At 38.2% G+C, this 18,874-nt stretch overlaps 1 protein-coding gene across 3 annotated transcripts in view; it reads right to left on the bottom strand.

Moving 5' to 3' along the window:
* The window catches only part of LOC131573525 (myosin-binding protein C, slow-type-like), a 69,712-nt gene that overhangs the window by 1,544 nt on the left and 49,294 nt on the right, over window positions 1-18,874 (bottom strand). For all 3 annotated transcript variants that reach the window (XM_058827550.1, XM_058827551.1, XM_058827552.1), the window contains 12 exons: window positions 18,706-18,810; window positions 17,850-18,038; window positions 17,097-17,231; window positions 12,275-12,442; window positions 11,687-11,775; window positions 10,106-10,301; window positions 9,345-9,484; window positions 7,531-7,690; window positions 5,986-6,122; window positions 4,911-5,097; window positions 2,564-2,622; window positions 1,073-1,112 (listed from right to left, as the gene is read on the bottom strand). In XM_058827550.1, the coding sequence (XP_058683533.1) occupies window positions 1,092-1,112; window positions 2,564-2,622; window positions 4,911-5,097; window positions 5,986-6,122; window positions 7,531-7,690; window positions 9,345-9,484; window positions 10,106-10,301; window positions 11,687-11,775; window positions 12,275-12,442; window positions 17,097-17,231; window positions 17,850-18,038; window positions 18,706-18,810 (1,586 nt within the window). In that variant the 3' untranslated portion in view covers window positions 1,073-1,091. The remainder of the gene's footprint in view (window positions 1-1,072; window positions 1,113-2,563; window positions 2,623-4,910; window positions 5,098-5,985; window positions 6,123-7,530; window positions 7,691-9,344; window positions 9,485-10,105; window positions 10,302-11,686; window positions 11,776-12,274; window positions 12,443-17,096; window positions 17,232-17,849; window positions 18,039-18,705; window positions 18,811-18,874) is intronic.

Below are 18,874 nucleotides of genomic sequence, written 5' to 3'. Positions count from 1 at the left end.
GTGCAGATTAGATATAAAGATGACATTCTTTACTGTGAAGGTGGTGGGGCCCTGGCCCACATCGCCCATAGAGGTTGTGGATGCCCCACATCACTGAAATAAAAGCCATAGAAACTAGTATTTCTGCTATTTTCATTGAAATCAAGTGATGTTTGGAAGAAACAGTGGGAAAAAGATAAATATTTTGCTAAAAACTTTAGAATCTGCCCTTTCTCCAGACAAAGGATGTAAATTGCTTTAAGAAATATACCATTACTATTCCTTTTACAAATCTGCATGAATATTGTGTTCTGCAAGTTGCAAACCACCCACTGACAGGTGCACTTACCTTCTGAGCTTTTCTGGAACACACCAAAAGCTTTAAAGCAAAAGTACATTGCCAGGGTGAAGAGAACACTCTCTGACTGCTTCAGCTAAATGCAATTGAGCTGATACTTATTACAACATTTATGCCAAGTACAGATTTTTAAGAATTTACAACCTTTATTAACACAAGGATTATTCAATTAAAATGCTATTAGTTACTAGCGATTATGAGACTATGCTGTCTCATTTAATGTCACCATTGTGGCAGAACTGTTTGCTCCCAACCTTAGGTAGATGCGCAATACAGACAAAAAAGAAAAAAAAAAAGCATGCTTTTTGGCATTCTTTCAGCTCATGGAGTGCAAGTTGTACTATGAATCATTCATTTTTAAAAGAAGTTAACACTGGAATAAATATTTTGTCTATGTAGAGGCATATTCCTACCAAAAATAACTTTCTGTAAATACATAATGCTCTTTTTATTACTTACATTTTATTCATGCTAGTTATTCATGCTAAGTCATGCACTGTTAAATTCCATTGGAACATGCACCATTAGAATATATGGGTTGTACCACTAAGAATTATTTGTAAGTAATGAGCAATTACTAAAATCTGAATTTATATGCCTTAAAAACATCATGCTGCTAACTTGTAAAGACATTTTCATTAAGTGACATAATGAAAATCATGCCATACTAGGCAGACATTGTATGACTTATAAACAGACATAAGCTTCATATGCAAGAACCATATGAAAGCTTACCTTAGATGACAATATACATTCAAAAATCCTTACTGTGTAACTAAGGGAGAGAGAGAAAGAGAAGTAACAATTTAATTGCAAACACAAAAGTGGAGAGAAAACATTGAGTGAAATTATTATTACAATTATGTCAAGGTGATAATTTAATCCTTAGTCATGTAAAATATGTGGGAATAGAAGCACATGAAGAGTAAAAGGTAGGGATCCAGTTCCACTTCAAAATTATCATTAATATGTAAAAGCTAGATTAATAGGTACAAGTAACTATAAAAACCTCTAATTAGTCTAAAGTATAGATTGGAACCAAACTATGTTTATGATAAAAGTTTCCAAATGTAGCTTCAAAGAAGCTAACATACATATACATATATATATATATATGCATATAGTATTTTCCACCAGGGGAAAAAAAAGGCACACACATAACACTGAAGCATATATATATATATGTTGAAACTGTAAGGCAAAATAATCAAGTACAGACTAATTATTTATCTGTGCACTAAAATATGTACTTTGTCATATATCCACATTTACATTACTAGAGCATGCTATTTATTCTGTAGGAGCCCTTATCTTTAATTAAACATATTAATTAAATCTATAAAACACCCATATATATACACTTATCTATATGTATGTCTATAAAAGCATGAAACTTTTTGCCTATTGTAAACTTTTAAGAAAAACAGTCCAATAATTCAAAAGCTACAGAAACAGTATTCAGTCTGATCTCAAAATGTATTTTAGGACTGAAATTTTAAGTCTGGATGCAGTATATTGGAGACCAGTTTCTGGGCATCACTGTCATTTTAAAACTGCACTGTTAATGTTCTGAATGTGGGCAAGGTTGCATGGAAAGAGACATTTCTATAGAAAGAGTCAAAATTTCTGAACTCCAATGAACTTGAATGTAAAATAAGCTCCAGAAGAAATGAAGTAAGCAAAGAAAAATTTTCTGCTTGTAAGTAATTAAATCAAGATTTCATCTTTAAAATCACTAGGTTAAGTTCAGGCATGGATTATCATTCTGAGCACTAATTTATTACCAAAGAATGATCTGTTGTAAAGAATGTCTGTTAAGTGCAGCAAATGACTTCATGATACTTCTGGTCTTTCAATAATTCTACAAACTAACTGAGAGCTGGTTTTTTTTGAAATGCGTATTTCTTTCTTCTGGAAAGATCTAAGTGTTGTGGTCAAACATATTCATAGTCATTAAATAAATTCTTTATAGATACATGTACTTTTATGAAATATGTCTAAAACCCTAGTAATTCTAATATTGAATACCCATATGATTGGATATTGTCTTGATTAATTTGGCCTTCTTTGCTCATGTGACATAGACAATGTATGCCATGAGACTCTAGCTAGTTTAATCTAAAAAAGCAAAGAAATACACACTTTGCATGCAGAAAATGCGTTTGCATGTGGAAAGAAAGGGTGGGAATGAAATGGAATGTCCAGAGGAGTACGCGCATTATAAACCTGATTATCCCCCGCCAAGCTGAGTGGTTCTCCTGGATTAATTACTCCATGATAGATCACTGCAGAATTAGAATATTTATAGTGGTATTTATTCGCATTTGAAATTTTTCCCAGTTGATCTTAACACCTTTTAAAAATAATATTTTTTATACAGCAACTTTGCTACCACCAATCTATTATTAGAGTGATCACCAACCTTTATTTCACTTCTAAGATAAAGGTACTCTAAAGCTGTTCTTTTCCATGATAAAAGAAGCACAACACCTTATCTAATTCTTTTCATCAACCTCGGTGAAGCTTATAAGGAATCAGTTCTTTAGTGCTTGTAATTAGGAATCTACTTCAACAGACTCAAAAGATATATACGGTATTTTTTGTAATGAGATTCTGCATATGTTGTTATCTTTCAAGACAGATGAGAAAGAGTCATCTATTACATGACTTTTTACACAAATACATTAAAAAAAAAAAGACACTACAGGTGCAGTTGTACCGAGTGGGTCACGTAATTTTAAATTCACTCAGCAAATCTTAAAAGCAAAGAGCAAAAGATTGTATGTCTGAAATAACACCAGTACATGAAAAACCTCTTATGAGGACAGAATAAGTTTTTATTATTTTAATTGTGCTTATAAGTATCACTAAAATTTTTTTTAGGAAACGAGCATTACATTTAGCAACAACTAGGGAGGTTAACTTTACACCTAAAATAGTGTAAGAAAATGGCTAAAAATTTAGAACATTTTAGCATACTGATAGTATTCATAACCAGAATATTCCTAACTAGTCAGTTGTTCCAATATTATGCACACTCTGAAATCCTAGGCTGTTCAGATCCTTTGGGGGCTGAGCATTTATATAGGCACAGTAAACTTAACTTCTCAAATACGTCAGAGATAGATAGCTAAAAGTAATTCTAGCCAGAAGAAGGAAATATAGCTTGCTACAATAAATACTCTTGCAGGGCATAGAGCTCTCTAACACGACTTACTAGTAAGTCATACCTACTATCTGTAGTAATAGCACCGTAGCTCGTATGTTCACCAGATAGGCAGCAGAGCCTTGAGCCTGTTAGTCTTATTCAGACAACATTCAGCTCTATCTCATCATCTTACAAATCCAGACCTTGACAGTTACTTGCTGGAATGAAGCTGAACCAGTTTAAAGCTGTACATAGGAAAACAAACACACACACACACACACTGCAATTCATTTCCAGTGAGTCAGAAATCTGCAGGTCTCTGCTCTGCATCAGCGTGGTGAGCAGTCATCTGGGGAGCCCTCCTAAATGAACAAATAGGCTGGGAAACTTAAGAGGACGATAAATCAACATGTAAGTCAATAGGAGAGAGAAATAAGATGTAATGATGTCTTTGTACTCTGGCTGTTTAAGAGTAATTTGCTATATTTGCCTAGATCAAACCCTGAGCCTACCCTGGTTTGCTAAGCTTCAGCTGCTGTGTTCACTTAGCAACATAATTTGGCTTTTCAGTATAAAAAAATAGACAAAACAACCTTCTCAGGTGTTGAGGTCTTCTGTTATGCTGTGAAATAGAAAGTTTTCTTGTGATTAAGGAAAGCAATCTTCCAGGATGAGGACAATGACTTTTAAAGACAGTATCTTAAAAACAAAAAAGTGAAAACTAAGAAATACATTATGCATATTTTCATTACATTATTTAAGTGTTCAAATTAACATAGACCAAACATTTATTGAAATGTCTTCTTGCTGGCAAATTTGAGCTGTGGGACAAGATACATCAGAAAATACAGAAAATGGAAACTGAAATGCAAAATAAACACATTGAAATCCATAAAAATTTTAAGTGTCTTCATTATAGATTAGCATGATGGAAGTAATGTAATTAAAGCCATACTGATGTCACCTAAATTCCCTCTGAATTCCTTAGTTTGACACTTCCTATCAGATGGTTTTAGGCAGCTTCCCTTACTTATAACCTCAGAAGAATTTTTTGAGAAACACTTAGTTTATTCCACAGTTGAAACTGAGCTTTTGGTGGGAATTAGTCCAGCTAAATATGACCCTATCTTTTCCTAGGAGGTAATTTTCTGAAAAATATGGTCCAAATATTATTCATTAGTTGTCCTATCCAAGTCCTGTTGCCATTCATGGTATCCCAGTTAATTCTAAACTGCCTGAAATTCATAAAAATTATTCATTAATGGAAACAAAACAAAAGAAATCAACCAATATTATTTTGTCCTATCAGAGCTATTGATTTAATCCAAGAAAGTTGAACTCCCTTTTGCATTTGTCTTGCATCCTTTTAGCTCTGCAGACAGTGCTCAGGCAGAGAGGGTGCTTGCAAAGTTTTAAAGCCCTTACCTCTTACTTCCAGTTTGCAGTCCACTTCTGCCTCTCCCAGTTCATTGACTGCTCGGCAGGTGTAAGTGCCTCCATCGTAGGGGCTGGGTTTGCGGATCTCCAAGGTACACACACCTTGGTTGCTGAACATCCGGTACCTTGGGTCGTTCATTATGAGCACTTTGTTTTTCATCCAGGTTATTTTGGGCTGTGGTAAAAAAAAACAAACCAAGAAACAAACACAAACAACGACAAAAAAAGAAAGCCCAAATGCACAAACCTGTGAACTGAAATATTTTTTCCCCTATTTTGTGGTGTTCAGTTACAGCTGAGTCAACTACAAATGATAAAAAAATAGATGAAGTACTGATAGAAAGGAAACTGTAAATCTTAAAGCTAAGCATTGGCTGCATCATATATCTGATTTTTAGCACTTTTTTTTCAGTGCAGCTCTAATTTAAGTCATAAGCACAAGCCTGTTAGCAGTACAAGGACTATGTAATAGCAAACATCTGATCATTAGCTTTTGACATCCAGTTCCTATAAGTCAGTTAGAAAAACATATTTTTCCACAGTAATTTGCACAGTCGGAAACTGTGAAGGGTGAACAACATTCCAAATTTCTCATTTTACTTGGCCAGTTCAGCTTCTCACACCAGAAAAAAAATCTCAAAAAGACACAATTCAAAAGAAATCGCAAGACATATTGTGGGTCTGAGAAACAACGTGGCACCCAGAGCATTCCTGCAATGTGCTTATTTAGAGAATAATTAGCTCTTTATAGCACAGTTATGGCTTTATTTTAATAACAACTTTTACTGATATATTAACTGTACAGCTGTTGTCAGTGAGACTTCCAGCAAAGCCCAGCCTTTTCCTGAGGTTCTGCCCCTTCACTGAGTTATCTGTGCATTAACTATTAGCGTGCCTGTAGCACAGGTAAGCTGCTCCATAATTTCTGCATTCTTTAGAACCCACACCTGTCTGTTTGCCTTCAGCCTGGCTCATCAGTAGAATGGTGAAAGTGGCATTTAACTTTTATTGTCAGGTTAAACTCTCTGGTGTTTTAAATGCTGCTGTCAGAGCTGTGCTGTACCTTGGGGTTGCCCCGGACGCTGCAGTTCAGGGTGGCATTGTAACCAGCTACAGCAAACGTGTTCACCAGGGGCTGAGTGAACAGCGGCCGCTCGCTGAAGTCAAAGTCATCGTAAACTGGATATTTGTAGACTTTACCTATGAAGTGAAAATGAAACATTTATCAAAAGAGCATTGGCTGGCAGCTAAACACCCAAGCGCATTAAATGGCTGCAGAGTCAGTTCTGATCTGCACTGCTTTAGGTACTAATGTGACTCCAGTAACTGCACTTGTAGGGGAGGCTGAAGGTGGGTCTGCACAGCGATAATAGCCCTTGGTCATTGGTGTCTGAGAGCTTCTCTTTGTTTCCTGTGCAGGTGGTACACAAAGCAATACATGTTTATTCCGTGTCTGTGCCCTGCATGCTACAGAGAAGGATGGATCCTGACCCGAGTACTGCAGGATGCCTGTCTTTGGCAAGCCTTCTTCACTCTGCTGCCAATTATTTTTTATGGTTTGTTCTGATTATAAACTCTCTATGTACCTGAAAATCCATTTATCTTTCTGCTTCGAACAGTACACGGAAAATGCAGATACCTGAATGGATGTAGTGTCTGAGCAAGGAAAATGTGGTAGTAAAATGTATTTTCTCACTGCCAGTTTATCCCCACTCTGCAATGGAGATTACCACCAACAAAACCTCTTCAGCCACACACTCAGCTGGCATTTAAAGTGGCTGGACAGACAGACATCTATTCCTATGTACAGGTATCATTATGCAGCTTTGCTTCACTGAGAGCTGATCCAAGTACTCATACTGACTTCAGTGCAGCTTAGGTCTGATACTTGCTCTCATGTGAAGGGCAAGTGCTGAAAAAGAACTCCTAGAGCCATTCTCTTGTTCATGGCTACAGTCTTTCAGCCTGGTTGTGTGGGTTGTAGAGGTTGTCTGTCCTCTGCATCATGGCATTCATGTATTCCTTCCTTTCATACAAACTGCTTTGATTTTCTTCCTGTAAGCTGTTTGTTTTTAGAATTTCCTTTCCACAGGAAAGTTTTGTGGTTTTGAAGCTTACAGTGCCGTTTCCAACTGACATCTTCTGAAATGTCAGGATTTTTGACTGCAGAATCAGAATTTTCCCAACCCCACCCTCAGGAGATATGAAGCAGGGGTTGTGCTTTTCTATTGCATCCTGCCTGAAATGGAGGGAGTGCCTGCAGAGCTGATGCCAAGTCTCCAGTGGAGGGCAGTGACCCACTGCTTCTAACAGAACAGCTGCTTTATTCATCTCTGGCTCTTGTCAACGCATATGTGCCAGTGGTGATGTGAGCCTGAGATCCAAAACCATAGAAGATGTCAGAACATGGGAGAAATGTCCCACTCCTGACTAAAAGCAGTGACTGTGAGCTATGTGGTCAAACCAAGACGTCTGAATAGGAAATGCCCTGGCTGTTGTACCTGGCTTTGGCCCTCGGAATGCTTTAGAGATACGGCCTTTAGCTCTAGTCACATTCCAGCCTCTGAGCACCCCCTTCCCCCTGATGAGACATGGATAATTAACGAACCATCCTTTGCAATCAAAGCACTCTCTTTGGTCATGGTTGCATCCTCGCTGAGGCCGCACATGTTTTCAGCAAAGACCCTGAAGTAGTACTCGTTGCCTATGACCAGCTCGTTGATGGTGGCACTGGTGCGGTGGTAGTGCTCGATCACGGTGAACCACTCCTGAAAGGCACAGACACACAGGGTGAGCTCCCCCAGCACCCACTGGAAGAATCATCAAGCTTCTGGGAATAGGTTCTTTGAAGAGAATACAGGTAACAACAATTAATAATGAAATGATTTGTAGCAGCAGCCCTGCAGAGCTCACTGCTGGGCAGTGAAGGCTGAATGGAAAGTGATCCCGACTGAATTGTTACGCTGGCAGCTGGAAGGGTTCATTTTAGGAACTGCAGTATCACAAAGGTTGTGTTGTGTGAGCAAGGCAGGCTCCCTCATTCCTTATCCACACTGCTGGCAGAGGAACAAAACTGCATTCCTGTGGGGAATGTGCTGTTCTGCAGTGATATGCACTCACAAGAGGGCACTGCACCAATCTGCCCTCTCTCACAGGCTGAGTGTTTGTGAGAAATGCAGTTCTGTACTGTGGTCCTCTGATATCTAAAGGCCAAGATGGGCAAGTGGGTTTTAGTGCTTTAGTCTTGCAGCAATAACAGGATGTGTGAATTCTGTCCTATTACACAATACCTAAACAACAGTCTGAGATGAAAGAGGTTAACACTAAAAATACAACTAATATAAAATGCAATATGAACGCAGCAATGTATTTTGTTTTTCTTTACTCTGCCCCAAATAGTTTTCTTGCTTTTCTAAAGATGAACTTGTTCTGAGTTCCCTGTACCACAGTTTGCATTAATATTTGGTCAACTTTAGGAGCCAAAATTCCTTTGGGAAAACAGTTTTTTGTATAAAAAACAGCTGTGCCAGAATTGCAAAATGCACCACCACTGTGAGGAAAGTGACTTGAATGATTCTAGTGAATCTAGGGTTCACACTGAACCCTTCTTATCACAGTAAATTAGAGGGGGCATTGTTCTGGTCACTGTAGCAGAGACCATGTCTTCCTACAGTCTCAAGAGAGGGACAAAGAAAAAAAAAAAGGATGGGACGGAAAATAGTGGCATAGGAAAAATTAATTGATCAGACCATGAAGGAGATCAACATATTAATGTGGGGGATAGGAGGGGACAGCAAAAGTTTTTCTTGGAGAAAGCAGCTCCCAAAATTTTGCCCTAGATTACCAGTGTTTAAATTTGCAGTAAATGTTGAATGAGAATCTGATTTCTGTCTTTTAAGAAAGTGTAAAATTTTTTGTTAGCTTAATAAAAATAATAAATATTTCTGCATTGCACTTTTCATCTGTAAATCTCAGAGTGGTTCCAGAATTACCTATGTGCTGTTTTGCTATGGGTAGTAAGGAGTGGCAATGACTTACACAATGTGACATTGCAGGTTTGAAAACAGCAGCAATGATACACTTTTGTTCTGGTAGAAGCCTAGTGAATTCAGAATTAATGTTTTAAGGTTTTATTTTCTCTCCTGAGGCAAAGGAAAAATGCAGAATTACTTCTCTCAAATCCACCTATCCTTTTCTTTTTTAGTCCTCCTCTTTGGAATAATTTGAAAGTATTTCCATTTCTAGGCTTTAGTTATAGTGAAGAGATTTTTAGAGCTTTTAGAGAGTCCTTTTGAGATTTTTTGAATGCTGATAAATCAGTGCTTTGTCCACCTACACCATTTTAAGCATGTAATGCTTTTTGTTTTTGAAAGGGAGAATTCATGAGTACACCCAGCTTTTAAGTATCTCTTTATTACTTACCATACTCTTTTTATCTGCTTTTTGAATAGTGTACCCAGTAATGGCAGCATTGCCATCATCTTTTGGTGGCTTCCATGATAAATTTACATTCTCTCCCCAGACATCCTCAATAGTTACAACCTCTGGTGGGCCTGGGCGATCTGTAACGAAAATATGACATATTCTACAGTTTGCCTTCCCTTTTTCCCACACACATCTTCCTATTAGTTTGATTTCTCTTTCTTACAAAAAAAAAAAAAAAAAAAAGTCAAAAGAAAGATACAGTTGCAAAATAAAACTTTCCAAAGTGAAGGCACGTCAGAATTACAATAAATTTAATAGTTAAAGTTGTGCTGCCAGTTTTGTAAAGGAATTTGTTTCCTTAATTATGTAAAGGAATAGATTGTAAAAACAGATTGTAAAAAGTAAATTTCTTTCGTTGTCTGTATTTCCTACCGTCATATATTTTCAGCAATTAGGATTTCTTCCACACTGCATTTGTGACAAACTCACTATGAATTTGCTACCATTTCTGTCTATGGGTACCACTCCAAAGGGAAAATCTTGCATCCTGGATAAACCGTAACATGAGGTGCTTAACAGAGAAAAAAAGAGACTGACATTCCAACAATGCTACGGTGTCTGGAGGTTTCCTGAGGGACCACAAATCTACAGCCAAGTGATTGGGCATGGAGAGATACCACTGCCAAGAAAGATGTTAGGATTCCCATTTTCCTGTGGCCTTGGAGCAGCAGGATTTATTTCCGTTTCTCCAGACATACCAACAATCTGAATATCTATTGTAGCTTTGTCCACCAAGTTCTCCACCTCCACTTTCATGTCGTACTCCCCGGAGTGCCCCCGTTCTGCCTTTCGGATGAAGATGATGGTGTCGTTCTCTGTGTTGCGGATGTTGATGTCGTTCTTGTCGATCGGAGAACCATTTTTCTCCCACGATACTTTTGCTCTTGGTTTTCCCTGCAAGGAGCCAGGAAACAATTTTTGTATGTTTTTTTGGAGAGAAAAGGGAAGAGAAGGAAACAGGCTTGTTTCCCGTTTTTCCCAAACAGGAAATAAAAACTGTCCTGACAGAAACAGAATTATTTTTAAAATTATACACCATTTAGAGATGCAATCATACCAATTTACCTAAAATATAACTTTCTTTCCTTTTTTTTTTTTTTTTTTTTTCCCCTGGAGACTGAAAATATTTGCAATTTCTGGCTATACTGGGCAATTATCTTTCTGGCTAATCCTGACAAATAATTTCCAGTTTTCTGAAAGGGAGAAAAAAACCCAGAAAAAATATAGAACAAAATACTTCACTCTCTGGAAATGCTTACATTTTCTACACTGCCAGTGAGAGAGGAAAAGTAATAGATTCAGCCTCCAGGGATCCTGAATTCTCTTCTTTCATTGCAAAAGAAGTTGTAATAGCTGTTAGGAAGGCTGCATTGATCTCTTTTGTGTGTCATTTTTTGTGTGTCTAAGTGCCCAATATAGGTACTTAAAATATAGTGAATTTCACCTGCTTTGCCTTGGGATTTGCCATCCACATGGAAACAGTTTGCGGATGCTGTCTGAAAAGGGTAATCTCACACCATTTTGAACACCCTATCTTAGAGAATAACCATAGAATATTTAATGAAATATTGAATTAATGAATTTCTCAAGAGAAATATATCTTGCAGTGTATTGCTGATCAAGCTTTTATGAGGCTTTTAACAGCCTCTGTGGAGCTGAGTTATGCCCACCCAGTATCATAAAATGTGCAGACATGAAATAGGAATGAATTCTGACATAATTCTTTTATTCAGAATTAGGACCCCACAAGGAGAGAGGCAGGTGCTGTTTAAAAGATATGGGAATGAAGGTTAACACGATACTGTGGGAAAACATGCTATGTATTTTAGAAATAGTCATATTACAGCTGTGATCTCAAGGATTTAACAGTTGCAGTCTGCCCACTCTTCCCCTCACTTTTCCCCTCCCATGACAAGGAAGTTATTAAATGCTACTATTCCGCTCTTACTAACTACATTTATCTGCTTCCAGTGCAATCCCTTTGCACTGTGCTACAATTATCTCACATGCAATGTCTACTGTGAGGTTTTGTAAGTGTCCTTTGGATGACAGATGACCAATCAGTCCATCTGAGCAAATTACCCAATTCATTACTTAGCAGAACATCATTTATTTGAGACATCAAACCGAAAACTTTCAAGCACCTCTGTACTTCAGAGTGCTTCCATGTGTGCTTAAGTTAGCTCACTGGCCAAAGTTACAGAGAAATAAGTTAAAAAGCAGCAGCATCAAAAAAAAAAGTCAGAAAGAATTTTTCTGTCAGTGTTTTTAGTTCTTACCTGGAAAGGAATAACAAGATTCACAGTTTCTCCAACTCTTCGAGTATAGGTTTGTTTTAAGTGTCTTGGTAGACGAATCTTTGGAGGTTCTGAATAAAACAAAAGCTTGTGTTCAGCACTTGTCCTCCTTTCTAACCAAGGCAGCACTGGTGTGCATCAGTATAAAACAATACAGTGTGGTCTAAAATTCCCAGAAGCTACTAATGAGTGAGGTGTCTTAAATTTCTTGGTCTCCCAGCGTTGCATTCAGGACACCATTAGCTTTTGTAACACCAAATGCTACAATGGTAGGACTAGGTGGAAAGTTTAGAGCAACTTGAAAAAAGCACCATCAATTCAAGTTCTGTGGGGAAAAAAAATCCCTGAAAAATTGAGAAATAAAGTCTCAGAAATGAAACATTTAAAACTTTTTAAAAATAGTGAATTTTTTTTAAAGAAGGTTTCATGATTTCTAGCCACCACACGATGGCTTTGTAGGGCCATATCGCCAGTTACCTATAACAAATAACTATTAGCTTTAAAAAAACCCCAGGTATTAGTATGGAAACCGAGTGTATTTGTGGGTAAGTGTAGGCAGCAGGATCTTACCTATCACTTCCTTGACTAAAATAGGCTGTGGGTGGTACTTGGGCTCACTTTCACCAGCAGCATTCACAGCTTTTACTCTCACAAGGATTTTCGAGCCGGTTGGAAGGCCATTGATGGTAAACTTTGTTTTGTCTGTCAGCTCTGGGTTAGCCACGATCCATTCATCAGCTGGTTTAGGGAAGTGAGGGAAGGAGGACAAATCCAAAGAATAGGGAATTATAAATACATCCACAGCACGGATGAGGAAAATTACAGAAGAGTAATAGATTTGTAAGATTTTAATAAATAATTCTATTTTGTTTTTCTAATTATGTTGGAATGCAATATAGATTCACTTTCATATGTAGGAAGAATGTTTCCAACCCTGAAGGGTTTCTGCTGATTACATATTTTTATATTTATATAGCTTTATATAATTATACAAATATTATTAGAATATGTCTATAATTTAGATGTACCAGAGAGAAAAGTGGTTAGATTTTTTAATTCAGCTAGAATAAAACAAGGGGGACAAAGAATATATTTCCAAAAGCACTCATCATTGCTTTAACAGCTTCCTTGGAGAGAAATGGGTTTTGCAATTAATTTCAACCAGTGCTGAGTTCCCTTAAAAGTATAACTGAGAAATAAGAGAAACACAGAATATTTACACATTGCAATGAAATGCCATCTCTCCTCATGCCTTTAAAAAAAAGGAAGGCTGTGTCAGAATTATTCACATAATTACACCATTCTCAGATTTTAATCCTACCCCCAGGTGGTCACACAAAATTCATAGAGTGATCATAAGAGTACAGTCTTTCAGAACAGCTTCAGCTAAAAACCATACTTTCTTATCCACCCTGTCCTCCCAGCATAGACTGCCCTAACACTGCTGGCACCTGGGCACTGGAGCCAGATTTATGAATTATGAACTAGCAAGTCAGGATCTTCCCACATCATGGAAAGCTAGCACTATAAAATGGGCACAGAGGACAAGAGAATGGTTATGAACTGGAGAGCCCTGCAGACCTAGAGCATAGTGCTGTGGTACGTTTTCATAACTGAGAGCCTTGCTTTTAAGAATTAAGTTTTCCTTCAAGCTTCTAGCAGAAAAGGATTCTTATCAATAACTGTTTCCCAAGTATCTTCCCCTCCCCTTACACCTGTACTACAGAAAAGTCTGTAGACTGTTGCCACTGAAATTTGCTATCAGGAATTTATCTTTACTTTTATGGAAAGAGTTTTTCTTTCATTAAAGAAGACTTATATCCTTTGTGGAATACTGTACCTTCCAGGTTAAAAGGTGGCTCCCCCAATTCCTCAGACAGATCTGTCGATAAACCTTGAGAGAATCCATCTTTAAAATTAATCAGAGACACCCACTTTCACACAGATGGAGCATTTTGTCAGTGGTTAGCAATTCCTGTTAGTAAGTATGCAAAGATAGATGCTGGGCTTTACAGATTTAGAGAACCCATATTTAGGGAGACTGCAGGGAGAAAAGAGATGGAAAGAGGGCATCTAGATCACAGAACAGTTATATGGGATGCCCATAGGAAAGCTAAAGGATGAAAGAAGAGGATATAAAGTCGTATGAGTTTTTTGGGCCCTAGAATAGCCCTAGAAATATGAAAAGAAAGAGACAAAAGGAACATTTGGAAGAGAGAAATGAAACGATATGATGATGATGAGAGAAAGTGTAGAAGGAGAAGAAAACACATCATAGAAGAGATAAAAAATTCAAAGATACATTCTGAGTAAGAGAGACAGAAAAAAAGAAGTCTTGGAAAAAAACTTAGAGATAACAGAGGAAGAGAACACATTTAGCTGAAGGTAACATAGATAGAAGATTAAAGAAGACCAGACCCATGGATGATGACAGATATGATGTAAACCCTAAGGCTTTATTTCCTGGACAAATTTATCACTGCCTTGGATTTCCTGTAATCCTGGAGCTGGCTATTTTTGGGATTATAAAAATACTGTTCTAGTATCTTTGCATGGTCCTAGATGAGTACACTGGCAAAGATCTCAGCCAACAGAGACTCTCTGAAGTACTTATTTACTGGCTATAAAAACAGATCATCTGCAGGTAACAGCCTGTTACAAGCAGATAAACATATTGTCATGGGGAACACTCAGGCTGTGCTCCCCAGGCTGCCCTAAAAATGCCCCAAAAGAACTGGTCAGCAGCACACTTCACTAGGGACTCCAGTGTCAACAGGATTTGGTCTACTCCACATCTCCACAGCAAGAGGGCCAAAGCTGGGTATTGCAAACTAGGTCTGGGGAATTCTCTGTCTCTCTCTCTGTATATATGTATTCTATATTCATGTTACTCACACCTATGCAATGCTGGATCAGCATACCCCTGATGAGACTGCAGTTCAGTAACATGCATGGAGTGGCACATAGTTAAGGACTGCAAGAATCCACCAAGTTGGTCAAGTTATGTGGTTCTGACTAAAGGGAAGTACCATTTTTGCAAAGCCAAACCAATGTTTATGATACATTATTCTTCTAATTTATCTTTATATGTACTTTTTGTCCTCCCACTGTCAGCTTATGATTTCTCCTAATGATTGCTACAGTAAGGAAGATTCTGAAAAGCCTTCTTGAAAACTACTTCAGTGACAGCAATGAAAGAATGGAGAGTGTAAATACAGAGGAGTTTACAAACAGATAACTAAGAGAAAAAAAGCGGCAGAATGAATATAGAGAGTCATAAAAAGTATCTTGAAATTAAAAAGAGTTATTAAACATTACAGAAAAAAAATTAGTTTGAGGCAGAACAGGCACTGAAAGGGCTGAGAAAAAAGAGGCACTAAGATATTGCAAAAAGGAAAAAACAACAGAACAGAGAAAAAAAGATGAATAATCCAACAACATGACTTTTAAAACTGGTATTTTAAAATTAGCATTTTAAAATTGGCATTTTCTGCTTATCTTGCCTCTTCCTAAGCATTTTCGTGACATATATACATAATGTCAATTGTGTATATATAGATGTATATGCATATATAGGAAGCATATATAGATATACATAAACACTCAAAACTATGTAAAATACATTATACCCATTGTATTTTAACTGAGGTGGGTAACAGTAAAATGACAGACTTGGCTGCCATTTTGTTGTATCTTCATATGTTTAAAACCTATCTGGAAAAAAAAAGTAAAGAATTTGTTCCATTTAACAGGTATACAGTGTTCTTCTGTCTAACAGCCCTTTAAAAACAGATTTAGAAGATTCCTTTTTAAAGCCATACTTTGAATTAACCTGTCTGTATTTCTCATTCTCTATCATCACCTATTTTGGATATCACATACTGTAATGTCAAGCACTTTTAACTTTTCCCTGCCATTCTACCCAAGGTTAAACAAAACATAATATACAGCATACACTGAAGTCCTCACATTGACAGGCCCTTTAATAACCCCCTACACCTGGCCTGTGCATTGAAGCAAAATAAGAACACGGTGTCTTGATGGAAGACTGCATGCTTACTCATTCTGAGCTGTTCCCGCAGCTCCCTCCCAATATCCAAGGAAAACCCTTCCTACCATTCCAGCTGTGTCTGCCTTCAGGTACTCTTCTCCAGGTCTCTGAGCTTCTTGCAGTCCTGCTCCTTAAAGATATTCATCTCAATACTACAAGATGCTGAGTGCTCCTGAGAAAAGCCAGTGGTTCTTCTTCACACCCTCTCCCACTCGCCCGAGAGAGCTGAGTGTACTCTGATGCCGTGGCACCTCACCACGTTTATGACCTACTGTTTTCCTGGATTGTCTGAATCTGAAATGTGACAGCATGAATGACAGGTTCTGTCCTCTACCTTTTGTATCCAGGCTATGGACTGCATTTCATTGGAATAAATGCCTTTGTAGGAAAAAGGTGTTCAACCCATCCCTTGATTTACAGCACAGTTAAGAGCAACAGCAGTGGAGCTGAAGATAACTGTGTCCCCTTCATCCACATCCACAACATTGCTGCAGCTGATGTTGTTGGTCCACAGAGGCTGGGTATTGCACATACCACTCCAGGCTGTTTGATACTTACCCAGATGCTGGTGCATTTTACTTTTTGAAAATAGGCTTCATTTGATACCATTTCCAAAGACAATCTGCTGGAAAAACTATTTCTGCTGCTTGATCACCAAAGACTCTTAGTTGTAAAATATAATTTATATTTCCCTGTTCCTTCTTATTTTACTCTCAAAACTTCTTCCTCCAGTTCTTATATATTTTTGTCTTAGATAGACATAGTTAAAGCTATCCCCAAAACTACACTGAAATGTTGGAGAAATTAAATATCTAGACATGGGCTTTGCATGCCTAGATGACTTCTACAGGAACTATTGGAGAGGTTGTTCTCAGTGCTGGCTGCCAGCACTTGAACTAGCCGGTTAGTAATATATCAACATAGGGATTGCCACACTGAGGACCTCCTGTCCCTAAAACTCATCCAACCTGAACATATTTTGAGCCACACTTGTAGCCATTCATTATTTCCTACACCTTTATCCACCAATGAACTTTGCTGCCCTGACTCATTCAGCATCTGAAAGAGGATAGTTACTAGCACGGTGCTTGGTACACTACAACAGATTATATGGATTTTGATTTGGGTTTCAAATCAAGCGTAAGACATGTTGAACCACACTCAGTGGGTGGCATCTGGAATACAAACCAAAGGAAGCCTGAACAAAACCCTGCTCCTTGGGGTTTTCTGCCTGATTAGTCTCTGCCTGACAGCCAGAACACCTGATACCTGTAGAGAAAAAATGGAGAAAGTCTCACCCACTTTCACTGTGAGTCAGGTACCCCAGGCATTCTCACTTACTTCCTTCAAAGCAGTATTCCACCACGTAGCCATCCAGCCCTGCTGCCCCAATCTGGTCTGGTGGCCTCCATTTCATTGTCACCGACGTGTCGGTCACGCTGTCCACTGCCAGCAGAGTTGGGGGGCTGGTGACAGCTGAAGCAAGCAGGGAGAAGGCAGAACACAGTGTTACAACTGAAGGATTATGGTCTGTGTTCCTCTAGTTTAGTATCACCGGTGACAGGCTATCCTGCCTACCAGGATGACTTTCCATCATCCCTGGCATGTCTTTCCCACTTAGGGCCACACTAGGAGAAAGCAGCTACCTCATCCCATATCTGCTCACAGCCTGACCCAGAGATAAATTCCTGCTGCTGAGAAGGACAAGCAGCTGTGGCTGGTAGAGCAAAGAAGCTGGGAGCAGTGTATTCTACCTCAGCAGGTATGTTCTGGCAAGAAGGGAGGATGCTGGAGCTGTAACAGCCCCCTCCTTCCTCCTCCTCTGCATTCTGGGGGTGCTGCTGAGCAAGGGGGTGAACCTTTGCTGATCTGAAGAACAAGACACCTCTCTTTTACAGGGACTTGTGGCTGTCAAAGTAGTTTGAAAATCTGTTTCTTTATATGAAAGGCCACTGAGTTAGCCTGTCACTATGTGGATGACAAAGCCTTCTAGCTGTCACACTAATATAAAATGTATACAATTAGATGATTATAACAACATATTAATGGTTATTTTCTAAATGCATACATATCTCTGTGCTCTTGGTTACTTACCTAAAGGAACAAAGGACTTGGAAGGCATACTTGGCTTGGACATGCCAATGGCATTGACAGCAAACACACGGACCTCATAAGCAACACCTTCAATCATTTTCTTTGGCTCAAAAGTTGTTTCCTTACATAGTTCAAAATTCAGCCTCATCCACCTGGAGCTCTGTTTCTTTTTCCTCTCAATGAAGTATCCTTTTGACCAGAAAAGATTTTATCATAGTAAGTGATAGCATAAAGATCAGTAATAAAGGGTCTATTTTTTGACTGCCCAATGACATTTTTTTATCTGGATATGCTTTAATGTCCCCTTCTATCTTCAGAGTGATTTAGGGATAATTTTCCCTATTGCAAGCTATCTGATAGTCATCTGTTTTGTTTTCATTGCCAAGAATTTTTTGGACTTAGAAGACTGCTGTGCTTAGTTCAGAGTGAAAAGGGTCTGGTTCTACCGACCTCTGGGCCCCTCTAACTTTCATCTTGGTTCAGTGTATTAAAACAGTTTCCTCAGTAAATTGTTTATGAAATTCCTTTTAACATTCAAACAGGCTGGTAAAAGTTCGAAGTTCTGTTTTATAAGAGGTTGTCCTTCAAGCAGGGGGATTGATACTGTGATAACATACAAAGCGGAAAATCTCAAAGCATTAGAAAAACAAGTATCTGGTGAAGTCAAAGAGTAGGGAGAACATTCTAGCTACTGGATATTCCCAGTGCCACTTTGCAGGGCCTGAGCTAAACTCTGATCCTGTTGCATCCACTATTTGGCATTTGCTTCTTTTGTCTATATTAGTCACCACCAAAAAAACAAAAGACAAAAAACAAAACCAAAAACAAACCTAAAAAAGAAAAGCAAAGTATGTACCTAAAATGGGTGATCCACCATCATTTGCTGGAGGTTCCCAGGTCATAATACACCAATCTTCACCCACCTCAGTCACATTTGGTGCCTGAGGAGGATCAGGGACATCTGTTGTAAACAAAGCAAATATTACTTTTTTAAAAAAATATTTCTTCTTTTTGCATAGGTTGAA

This window comes from Poecile atricapillus, chromosome Z (assembly GCF_030490865.1).
Source record: "Poecile atricapillus isolate bPoeAtr1 chromosome Z, bPoeAtr1.hap1, whole genome shotgun sequence".
Taxonomy (NCBI): domain Eukaryota; kingdom Metazoa; phylum Chordata; class Aves; order Passeriformes; family Paridae; genus Poecile; species Poecile atricapillus.
This window is presented reverse-complemented; position numbering and strand designations above follow the sequence as displayed.